Raw genomic sequence first — 12500 nt, forward strand, 5'->3', positions numbered from 1 at the left:
AACGCTCGGCTTCGCCTCGAGTTTTTAATCCTGATAATACGCTCCTGCTCGTTTTTTAAACAGGACATCGAAAAGTTTGAAAGCGCTACAGGGTCAATTCAGTAGAGTGTCCTTAAGACAAATGTCTGGTAATACATTTCTTTGCACATTTTCAAGTTTTTAAATGACTGTATCTTCTTCAGTATCTGTCCAATTAACACCAAACTTGCGGATTTTGTAAAGCTCGCTGTACTTTTTTTGCCAACGTGGGACTGAGGGGTTGCAGCTTAAAGCAGCATTGGTATCGACAATCCCATAATGCAAGCGCTTGTTGCCAGTCCCCCACAGTTTGAAACTAGGTAACTGCAGCGAGTATGTAGTAAGATGTCAGTAGGGAGCTTAAGCAACGACGATGGCAACGGCAACGCTAACGGCAAAAAAGCAATAGGTTTAGGTTGGCAAAACAACAACTGTGGACGTGCATCGCCCTTTTTGTACATTTCCTAGCCGTCGTTGCACGACTACAACGTGAAAGTGCCTAAGTTAAGGTTTTGTCGAGGACGGGGACACACGACAACAACTTTCTTTTTCTTTTCCTGATCTTTGATACAGTCCTTTAGAATTCAACTACAAAAAATATGACAGCATTTAACGTATTGAAGGAGACTGAATAAGCGCGATAAAGGTTGAAGCTGCGCGAATTCACTTTGTAACTGACGTTTTCGTAGCCGTCGCCGTAAGCGTAAGCTCCTAAATAGCTGCGCATAGTAGTAGGAGTAGTTTTTCTAACTTGTGGTACTTTTAACACTCCTAGATGACAACGATGACAACAAACCACATGCCATAGTGAATGCCTCCATATTCACCCCGTACCTACAACTTTTAGCACCCGATGTGGGCTCTTCCATCAAATGTGCTTTCGTCAAAAGTATGAAAAGAATTTTTACTCACATGACATTTACTGCCGACTCTGCAGCTCATAGTTCCATTGTTAGTGCAACATGTTTTGATCTTATCGAGGACCCGGAGTTTGAGGTCAGGATGGCTTTTAGGTGAGAAGTGTTAGAAACGAAGTACGAAATGGCTTTAAACATTTGCGAAATTTTTCCAGAAGATTGGTTGTATTGGTAGTAAGTGTGAGGTTCGCATTTTGTGCCACTCCCATCCTCATTACAAACGTCTGTAAAACCTTGCAACATAGCGGGAATATATCTTCATTTCAATAAAAAAAATGTCTCTCTCATACTTGGCAGCTTTACCGATTTTGAGGCGCTCTTTCCAGTAGTGTCAATGGATTTACAAAAGTTTAAAAGAGCGTGGAAGGCCTATACGTCGAAATTGGTCGTATTTACTCATGTGGGGAGTTGCTAAGAAAGTTGTATGAGGACTAGACTAAAGGAAAGGCAACCTCTTTGTTCCCTTTTGAAATAGAGTATGCTCTTCAAATTTATATTGTTATCCTCAAATACTAGAAGCCGCGTTTTCTTTTGATGCAAATGACGATTTTTGAAAATTCCACTTACTAAATATATATTGTTTGCTCTTTGTACAGCACTGTAGCTCCTTATATAGTCAAGCCCGCAGGATCAGATTCAAACAATAACATGCAAAAAACTGTCATTTCCAAGTTAAAGAAAGTGTTTGTTAAGGCCTCATCGCAAGGAAACTGCAGCCTGCAGGAAACAGTTGTGTTAACAATAGGACAGTTGGGAAGAATTGCTGAGGGAGAATTGCTATTGGTTGTGATTGTCAGCTTGCTGGAAAGTTTAACTGCGCACTCGCAACTCATAAGGGCTGTTGCCTTCAAACAGGTATGGCAAAGCCCGGATGTTATGACATTTATATAATAATCTGACACAATAGCAGTGTCGCCAAGTAGTTAAGGTTAGCTCTGGAAATTGGTTAACTGCTAGCAAAACGATTTACTTGCGCCCCCTCGCCAACTGCAGAACTTCAATTATAAGGCGGTTATCGGAGATTGTCTGACCAAACTTGGCCCATGTCTGAAGAAATCTTAACTGTGATCGGAGATGTTGTCTAGCCAAAGTTCATAGTAAGTTTACGCAACAGGACGGCAGAAAGAAGAGGACGAAAAAACGTCTGTGTGTGACATTCAAACGTGACAATTGGCGGTACTGAATTAAGGTCCTTTACAAAAGATCTGTTGAAAGGAAGGTGAAGTTTGGTGGAAAATGTTTTTAAACGTAATTTTTGTCACGCTTGTCGCATAAGGTTTGCCGTCTTCTTTCGTCTGCCGTCCTAATGCCTGTCATAAATTTTAATACCAAGGACTATTATATTGCGGATGAATACAATCTACCTTAGGCACGTCAATTATCGTACGAACGATATAGCATGCATTGCTTCGGTGAAGTTATGGCAGTAACATTAGCAAAAGTGGTTTGTACAAGTATGTTTTCCCTAAAGAGGACCGACTGTTTTGTATTTTAGGTCCAAGAGGTGGCTAAGTTCCAGAGGAAGACATTGAAGGATTTGTTCTCGAGATTCAAGCAGCAGATATGCAATTTTGTCGTAGACGCAGTTGATGATACACAGAGACAGAACCCTACTTCTAAAGTTTCCTTGGATATTGTGTCAGAGGTTGCCGTTGTGTTTGAATTTAGGGATTTTCAGTCGTTTTTGAAGGTAGAAAATTACTTTCTTTCTGACGTTGTGATAACTGAGTCCCAATGACCACAGGATACCCAGATTCACAACAACCTACGGGAAGCCAAATTATACCTACTAAGTGAGAAACCAAAGCATTAAAACTTGCTAAAATGGCTTTTATAGGGCAGGAAATAGTAAGAAAACAACACAGACACAACTCTTTTTGAGGTATGTATACTTTAATAGCTGTTTATGTCCATTGCAACCGTTTTATCGATCTTACGATAAATTCCAATACAAATCCTTATAATGTGGCTGCCATTAGGCTGTGGTGAATCTGGGTACCCTGTGCAATGACCCGTAGGGGTACTTTTCATTTACATGGAAAAACCGGAAAGTCCCGTTTGAAAAATCAGTTGGCTCGCGCCGTTTCGTTTGGGAAGATTGAGAATTAGGGGGCAGTGATTTGAGGCAATGCAATTTTCCGCTCTTCGAAGTCTGTTCAGCTGATTTATATATATTTTTAGCAGGCCGTTTTGCCAACTGGTCAAATTTTATAGTTGTGTGTTTAATGAAAAGAGCACAAGATATATTTCCACGAGTGTCGTAATGGTAAGAACCCAAGGTTACGTGCTAAATCTGGTTTGAACTGGGTTTGTTTCGTTTTTCTTTCTTTCTTGTAAAACATTTACTGCAAGTTCCATTATTGTTTTACTCAGTAATCTCCCAAACTGTTTAATTATTGGTGATAAGGACGTTTTCTTTTTGAAATGTTCAATTTTCTGTCTCGTTGTCTTCTGTTGTCTTCTGTCTCGTTGTCTTCAAAGTGAAAAAGTTCCATCAAGATCCTCAAAACGTATCATTGTGCGGCTATTGTATGATGGTTTTTGTGCATATCATCGCATTTCTTTTGCGGTCTCGATAATGTTTTTTGCTAAGAAATCTGGGTTTTCGTCCACAGAGTACGCTGCATTTTGTCATCCCTTATCTTGTCAAGAAAGCTTCGACTTCATCTTCGGCAATCTTGAGGCATATTGCCAAGGAGTTGAAGATGAACAGACGAGAGATGCTGCTAGAGAATTTTAAGTTCATATTTTCATTTCTTGTGAGGACTTGTTCACCCCCCGAGCTGGAGAAAGCTCTTGGATACGTGCAGGTACGCATTAATTTTATCTCTACCGTTTACTACTCTGAAAAACGTATAGTATACTCTGAAAAACGTATGGTACTACATTCGCACGTTACCCGGACTCCGTTCTAAAGATAGGAGAAATCAAATGATAAGAATTTGCTGAGCGATCAGTGTGATAGGTGCCTGGTTCCATTGGCGTAGGAGCTCATGGCTGGAAGGCGCGGGCTTACCAGCCATGGGGGCGTAAGTCTATATAGGGGCTGGCTTTGCCAAAAGTGGAAGCTCCCGTCCGGACAGCTCGGGCACCCACCTCCACTAAGCGACGCAGTTGTGAACTCTGTGTACTCCTGTGTGTACACGTTTTGCTGTTTGGTAGGGAAAGGTATGGTTTAGAGATGATAATTATCATTGCGTTTCAGAAAGAGACAGATGTGGAACTTGGAAGCTTACTACGATCTGAAGCTCTAAGTGTTTACAATCAGTTATTGCTGTACTTGAGTGTCAGCTATGACAAAGTATTTAGTGGACTGGCAATGCTGGCTTTAAAGGATGACACATACACTGGGCCTAAAGATCTCAAAACCACTCAACATCTGGTGAGCTGTTATAAACGCAACTTTTGCGGTTGCCAAAAGAAAGCCTGAAAAGAAAGGTTGTCTGGATTCAGACCCTGACCTGTGCGATACTGGTGCAGCGCTCAACTAATAGAGCCATGGCTTGTTATAATCTCATAGAAGGATGGCAAAAAAAAAAAGGACAAAAAAAAAAGGGAATATATGATCTCATATATAGAAAGTGCGGTGTGAAAAATTAAATGAAAGAAGTTAATCGTATTCATAGACGCAACGTTTGCAGTTGCAAAAAGAAAGCCTAAAAAAATTCAGTTTTTTATTCTTTTCCTTCTTTTTTTTTTTACAGCCATTTCCGCTGGTTTATCTTGAGATTTGCCAGAACATCTTTTCTATATTTCTTCTAATTTTTTGTTTAACCATACAACAACCATTAATATTGAAGGATTGGAAAAAAAATGTTCAAAGAGCTGTGAAGACTAGGGTAATTTATTTTAGCATTGAGATGTTTTGGGCAAAGATTGAAAAGCATTTAGTCTCGTTTGTGTAATCGGTGTCATAAATTGTTTTCTGTCGTTGAAATTGTGAATGTTTTGCGCAGGCCACTCCTTACATTATAATTCCCTGGATTGTTCAAAGCTGGATTAAGATAAGGCAGGGTTAGTGCAAAATTTGAAGTTCAGATATGAAAGCTTAAAAAGCAAATTCAAATTAATCCTTTTTGTCTACAATTTGTTCATTGAATGCTCAGCAAAGAATTACAGAAAATTATCCAAGGATATGCGTTTGAGCAAGAGAAAAAGAAACCCAGATTAAAATTTAACAACAGGTTAGCACTAATCGGTCTTTGAACAGCTGGGCCCAGGGGTTTGAATGTTATCTCTTGTGTTTACAGGCCAATTTCCTTCAATCAAGACTGCTTGGCATCCTTGCCTTCTACAACACTGTGCTTCTTACCAACACTGACTTGGAAGAAAAGAAATTAGCTCTAGAAAGTCTTACTAAGCTGATGCAGATCATGGGTCCAAAGTACATCACCACTGTGCGTGTGAAAATCATGGGCATTCTTCGACTCTGCCTCAGATTCCAGGACAAGGGATTTCCCGAGTTGACATGTGATGCTTGGGAAAGCTTTGTGCGAAATGTCAAGCTTTCAAATCTAGGACCTATGTTGAGTCAAATTGTCGTCACCCTTTTGCCCTACCTGAACAAACTTCCAGCCAGAGTAACCCAGATATTTCATTTTCTGATTGTTGAAAACAAGACTTTCTTGCAAGATTATTTTCATGAGATATATTTCCTACCCGATATTCCCGAGCTTCGTAGAGTAAGTGCTGTGCTAAGATCGTGCAGTGGAAAGTCTTCCAGGAACATGGATTTGCAAGCCCAACTTCGACAGTCTCTCAAAGGTGTTGGTAATGAAAGTGCAGATGTCCAGAAACACGCGTTAACAAAACTAAAGCAATTACTTCATGATAACCAGGTATTTAAAATAGGATATCCAGTTCAGTCCGCTTGTATGTGTTATGTTTATGTAATATAAACTACAAAAATTGGCACATAAAGACGAGTAATGAACCAATTAAAAGGCAAAAGTTGTAATGAGGACTCAGAATGACGTTTACAAAAAAACGGCAAACGTCATTTTGTTCCACGTGACCAAGTTTTCCCGTTATTGGTCGTCGACCGTTCATTATATGTACACAAAAATAATCATTTTCACGCCACAACCAATTGCAAAATTTTTGTGACACTTCGACGGAAAACCGGCCTTCTTTACTTAAAATCATTGCTAGTCACACGTCTCCGGAATAAAAGACTCACCTCTCCCTCTCCTCCAAGTTTTCAAGAGAGAGGGGGTGGGGGGGGGGGGGGGGGGGAGGCATATTAAAACCAAATGGACCCAAATAAGGTACAGTGTCTCAAGGATTATTTTTAGCAACTAGTTGCAGTTTCATCCATAGAAGCTCAAGTCCTACTTTGAGAAACTGCCGAATTAGATCGGATATTTGTGGTTTGCCTCAAACGTGATGGAAAACTTCTCCACTATGTTTTGGGTCACTTGTGCAGTGTTTGTAAATTGCCGGTCGATTGGCTGTAATTATATTTCGGTAAGTTTATTTTTATTTCGGGACTTGTACCAAATCAACGCCAGAAATGTTCAAACGCTGTTTAATTCAACTGCATCACAAGCTTTCAGCTCGATCATTCCTGTGTTTACTTGGCTGAACTGATCTTCCATATAGAGATCTTCTTTTTCTGAGAAATTTACTGCTCTCCTGTTGACACGACGACTGGGGCATAATTTCCTCAGCGAAGCTGAATTATATTTTCGGTGGAAAGTGTTTGTTAGTGGATTCTAAAGACAGGGTAGTTTAATTTCAATGATATCTTGACTTGTTGTACGTAAACGAATTTCTGGATATTTCTTTTTTTGTTCTCAGGCAACCCTGCATGGTTATGTCCTTAGCAATGAAACGGTTGACCCTATTATACCGCAACTTATAAGCGTGGTAAGTCTTGCTTGCTTATTTTTGTTTTGCTGTACCCTGCCAGAAGAGCCTTTTTTTTAAACTTACTCGATTTTGGCGCTCTGGAGAAAGACTCTGCATAATTCGATTAAGTTATTTGATGAGCTGCGCTGTATGTCGCTAGGATACCGTTTCCCAGGACTACTAGAGAGCTTTAGATTCTGAGACGAGGGCGACTACGAGTGCGAGATTTTCCCAATACTAAGTATTGCTCACGCGTAAAACAGTGTCATTTTAGCGGAAAAAGTAGGTTTAGCCGTCGTCATTGTACTACGAGTTTTAGCCAGAATGTCGCAGTGGCGGGAACAACTTATCAAATGTAAGAAGTTTTATCTTTTTGCTGTAGGGAGAGGGTTTAACCTGTCCTTCAATATAAATAACCGTACTAACTTTTTTGGTGAAATTTTTTAGAACACTTACAAAAACTATAAGTTAAATCTCGTACTCGTACTCGTTCTCGTAATTGGTTTGTTAAAATGCGTCATCTCAGAAAGTGGTTGTCTTTCGATTGTTAGTAGAGAGCTTTAGATTTAAGGACGAAAACGAGTACGAGTACGAGATTAAACTTAAAATTTTTGCGCGTGTTCTAAAAAGAATACACCCCGGAAAGCTTCATTTTACTATTTTTCACTAGAAAGGTTAGTACGGTTATTTATACTGAAGGAGGTTAAGCCCTCTCCTGATCGAAAAATAATAAAACTTCTTACATTTGATAACTTGTTACCGCCACTACTACATTCTCGCTAAAACTCTTAGTAGAATGACGACGGCTATCCCGTGTTCCCGCCAAAATGACCCTGGTTCTCGCGCAAGCACTAGTTGGTATTGAGAAAATCTCGTACTCTTAGTCCGTTCTCGTCCTCAAATCTAAAGCTCTCTAGTTATTTTCTTTGAATATTTGTTGCTTTCCATAGTTAATGTCCAGCTGTCATAAAAATGATTCTGAAGCCAAGGTTCTCGTCGCTGAATGTCTTGGAGAACTGGGTGCAGTTGATCCTGGCAGGTGAGTCTTGCGTCATGCGCTTTTATTTTTATTTACCACTGCAGTCATTGTATTGAAGTTGTTCGCTTTCTGGAGGGAGAGGAAATTCATAGGATAAATGGTTAAATGAAGTTAAATGAAATTTTTACGCAGTTCACAACTAGGAGCGCAGGCGCGTGTTGTAGGTCAGCGGTCAGTAGGTGTCTCAAGCGCGGTAAGCCTTGCTTGCATCAGCTCCATGAGCTAAGAACAGCGTTTTCTGGCGGTCTCTCTCTTCATTTAGCTTTTGGATCATTCTTTTACCCCCACCCCTCCCTCCTATATCTTTCCACTGATAAATCAGTGTGATAAGTGCCTGGTGCCACTGCCTTGGGGGTTCGTGGCTGGAAGACACGGTTTATCAGCCATGGGGGCGTAACTCTGTCTCATTAGGGGCTGGCTTTGCCAAAAGTGGAAGCCCCTGTACATCCCTAGCACCCACCTGCACTAAGCAACGCAGTTATTAACGTGAGGATTGAGTTCCTCCAGTCTTCCAAATTTGTGGTCCCAGTTCTACCAAGTGTTTTATTATTCCCTGTATTGTTTTTGTTTCATATCGCAGCACTAAATGTGTCTTAGTTTGAGTGTGATTTCCAGCTTGCTTTGTTTTCTAATTCGTGTTTTAAGTTGAGTTTAAGCAAGTTTGAGTTTGAGTTCGAATTTGAGGTCGAGTGGGCGCTTTAGCGTGATTGAATTTCAGTTTGGGTTTGATTTCTAATAGGGGACCTTGCGTTGAAGTTTAAGTTTGAGTGGTTTGATTTCGAGTTTAAGTTTCAAGTGGAGCTGGTATTGGCGTTCGAGCTCGAGTCTTAGTTTCACACTGAGTTTGAGTTAGCAGCTGAATAATCATATTGCATCTTGTTGAGTTTGCTCAGTGCGAAGTGCTTGTACACGTGGCTGGGTAAAAAAAAAAATCATCATCGAAAAAAACTGCTTGGCTACTTGGCCGACTTGGCTGACTTCTTGGCCGCAGGAATTAAAAGCGGTGCTTCAGCGTATGGTCAGTGATACTTAAACTCGAAACGTTTCAACATCTGATTTTGGGTCTGGTTTACTAATCACTGGGCCTCATTGTCCTCTAATAGGTTGGATAAGTTGACACATGATCCAGTGGATGAACAAGCTGTTTTTGAGGTAACACTGTCTACAGAACAAGTAGCTAAATGTTGTTTGTGGGTCACAATGTTAGGCAAGCAAGACTTCGGATGACTTAAGATGGTGATTTGTTGTCTGTTGCTAATAATGTGCATTTTATTGATATTGTTGTGGTTCTACTGATTGTAGAGTGGATGTGACGACACGGACTTTGCTGTGGAGCTTATAAATCAGCTTGTTCAAGCATTTCTTGCTGCCCATGATACAAGAGCACAGGTATTGCAGTCAGACTTATGTTCTCTCAAAAAGAAAGTTTATTTCCTCGCTTTATGAAAGAAAAATCCCAAACGCGTCCTTTATAATTGGTCTCTTGTCCTCTAGAATGGCTATTAATTTCTAGAGAAGGTGTGTTTGATGGCAGGAAATAAAGGGCTGTCTCCATGGAACATACGTATCCCCAGTCCTACGTGGTTAGTGTGTTTTTAGACTCACAATTGAAGACGTACCTGTATCAGTAAGGAGTTTTCAGTCCCGTTAATGTTTGGGGCAGACTAAACATGTCGCTGATGTTTGTTTGTTTGTTTGTTTGTTTTTAACGTTATTTAAATTAGGTTACAAACAACGAACAGTCACTTACGCCTAAAAACTTCAAACGCCTTCAAACGCCTTCACGTTTTGATTGTTTATGATCAGGTTTTATGTTTTATGTGTTCAGTTCAGTTATTTCTAGGGCTCTTGATTTTTTTTTTTTTTTTCACTTTTTAGGACTGTTCAGCTTATGCCATCCAAGAAGTACTTCTCACATACGAGTGCAGTGAATCCAAGAAAGATGGGTATGTAGGGTGGAAAGAAAGTCATTTTTACAGCTTGCCATTCGGGCAAGCTGAAGTTAGCATTTACTAACCTAACGTCATTTCAGCTAGCCCTGCAAATTCTTTTGATGAGCAGAATTGATTTCACAATTTTTCTTCTGTAAGTTGAATTCCTCAAAGCAATTCACTTGAGAACCTGAGTTCACTAGTCCGATAGCAAAATCCACTAGCCCTGGGCTATCGGACATGACTTTCTTTGCACGCTGAGTATGTAAGCAATAGATTTGTGACTATTTTTAATCCATTTGGTACACTCTAAAAGAGCTCTCTACGTAATATATAGATTTAGCCAGGGCTAAAAGCGAGGCTCCCATTATATATTTATAATTTAAATCAAACAATAAACTTGTATTCCACAATTCAGTTAACTTAAGAGCACATAGCACATTCATGTGACTTTTGAGGGAAAGGCTAAGTGATTTTAGAGAAAAATAATTTGCAAACAGCCCAAGAGTGAACAAAATCTTACATCGAGTTGATAACCTCATATGTACACCCAAAAAATAGCAATCATCTTCGATCACATTTAAGAGCCATAATGGCTCTTGATCACCGTGAGGTTAATTAGGCCTGGAAAAAAAATCAGGTTGAATTTTTTTGCGTTCGACAAGTTCACTTTACAAAATCTTGCCAACAAATCTGGTTGCGTGTAAACCAACCTTTTATACCATTTATACATCACATCTGAGGTGAAACAGTACTATGAGGTACTGTTTTTATCATACAGACCTCGGACAGAATTCAGTATTTCACAATTTTGCAACAGAAATTGCACTCATTCAATATTCAGGACGATCGAAGCACGCGTGGGCTTTTAGCTAAACCGTTAAAAAAATGTCCAAAATCACATATACAGCCAGCCGGTTCTCACTTTTGCAGTGCGAGCTGTAGCGAATGTTTGAACGAACATACTAGAGTTAAGCTCCAACATAATAAAGAAATTATTATGTTTATTTTTTATTTAATGGTTTTATCGATCTGTAATCTTTAAAAGCGTTTGATACGCGCGGCATTTTGAGTACTCCTGCAAGCGATGTTCACTGAACGACTGAAAACAAACGGCACAGCGATTAAAATTACAAGAGAGACTACCAACAATCAATAAGGGAAATATAATTTAGCAAAACATATACAGAGACAACATTTTTCATTCACGAAGACAAATATTAAAGTTTCTCTAAAAATCCTGAGTCTTCAAGCCTAAAGCTTAAGTTTATGTTTTAAGCCGGCTTCCCGGTATTTACTGTTTTCACAGATGAATTCGAGGCAAGAAAATCGCTCAAAGCTTTCTTTTACTGCCAGAATTATAACTAAATGTTCTTTGGAACGTTTTCTTTCTATCTGCGGTGAGAAAATGTCTAAAGACTTTTTAAAGTTGTGTAAGCTTATATCAAGTTTACCTGATTCTTGGTCAGATCAAATTGTCTCAAATCTTACAAACGTGCATAAACTACATAGCCGCATAAACTACGCTCGACTTCTTTAAATTAGATATAAAAAACAAACATCAACACAATAATTACTGAGGCTTACCATTCGAGATGCAGCTCCTGAAAGGTATCAAGTAAGGCCAGCATCGCTTCAGAGTTTTCAACCTTTACGCATCAAGCAAGGTGAAAAACAAAAACGTTGACATCCGAAATCGGATTCCCGACTTTGAAAAGTGATGTATTAATTTCTCAACCAAAAACCAACTAGCTATGAATAACAGAAGGCTCCTGATAGCAGCTAAATTTCATTTTGTGCATCCAGTGGAAAAAGACAGTTAAAAACATCACAAGTTGACACAAAACTCTCTTAGCTTCAGCTGTCAAAGTAAACAAGATTCAAGATGCTCACTCCACTGAAACGGCTCTACTGAGGGTTCAAAATGACATTCTTTGTGCTTTAGATCGTAATGAGTCGGTCATATTGGTACTTTTGGATCTGTCGGCGGCGTTTGATACGGTGGACCATACTCTTCTAGTGACAAGGCTGTCTACTTGTTTTGGTTTTCAAGGAACTGTGCTTAAGTGGCTGAAATCATACCTGTCTTCACGTAAGCTGTTTGTTAAAGTTGGGAATAGTCATTCTTCACAACGTGCATTGAAGTGTGGTGTCCCTCAGGGATCAGTTCTGGGCCCTTTGTTGTGTTTGTTATACACATCACCTATTGCGGACATAATAAATGATCATGGACTATCATACCATCTATATGCTGACGACACCCAATTATATATTACCTTTAAATCTACCAGCTTGAATGACATCCAACAAGTGAAGTTGAGGGTGGAATGCTGTGTGAGGGACATTGATGAATGGATGATAAGAAACTATCTGAAACTGAACCAGGACAAAACGGACCTTGTAGTCATCAGTTCCAGATTCCATCCTATGCCTGACATCGGTCACATTACTGTTGGTTCTGAGTGCATTGCACCTCGTGACTCTGTTCGTAATTTAGGGGTTCAGTTTGATAGCATATTTAGTTTTGAGGAGCACATTAAGAACATTTGTAAATCATCATTCTATCATTTGAGAAATATTGCTAAAATCCGCAAGTACTTAAGCCAAGATACATGTGAAATCTTAGTCCATGCATTTATTAGTTCGAAACTTGATCACTGTAATTCCTTATTACATGGCCTTCCCAAGTATCTGTTAGCTAGACTACAGGCAGTTCAGAATGCTGCAGCTCGTGTTGTTACACTG

At 39.6% G+C, this 12500-nt stretch overlaps 2 protein-coding genes across 2 annotated transcripts in view; both read left to right on the plus strand.

The window, feature by feature from the left end:
• LOC140947016 (uncharacterized) overlaps positions 1-12500 on the plus strand; it is a 284819-nt gene that overhangs the window by 145824 nt on the left and 126495 nt on the right. The gene's annotated exons all lie outside the window — the stretch shown is intronic.
• LOC140946649 (serine/threonine-protein kinase ATR-like) overlaps positions 1-12500 on the plus strand; it is a 66941-nt gene that overhangs the window by 20567 nt on the left and 33874 nt on the right. Inside the window, exons 18-28 of the mRNA XM_073395759.1 lie at positions 794-1031; positions 1532-1790; positions 2431-2625; positions 3551-3745; positions 4141-4317; positions 5186-5773; positions 6735-6803; positions 7736-7824; positions 8928-8976; positions 9127-9213; positions 9703-9770. Coding sequence (XP_073251860.1) covers positions 794-1031; positions 1532-1790; positions 2431-2625; positions 3551-3745; positions 4141-4317; positions 5186-5773; positions 6735-6803; positions 7736-7824; positions 8928-8976; positions 9127-9213; positions 9703-9770 — 2014 coding nt within the window. The remainder of the gene's footprint in view (positions 1-793; positions 1032-1531; positions 1791-2430; positions 2626-3550; positions 3746-4140; positions 4318-5185; positions 5774-6734; positions 6804-7735; positions 7825-8927; positions 8977-9126; positions 9214-9702; positions 9771-12500) is intronic.

This window comes from Porites lutea, chromosome 8 (genome assembly GCF_958299795.1).
Source record: "Porites lutea chromosome 8, jaPorLute2.1, whole genome shotgun sequence".
NCBI classification, from domain to species: Eukaryota; Metazoa; Cnidaria; class Anthozoa; order Scleractinia; family Poritidae; genus Porites; species Porites lutea.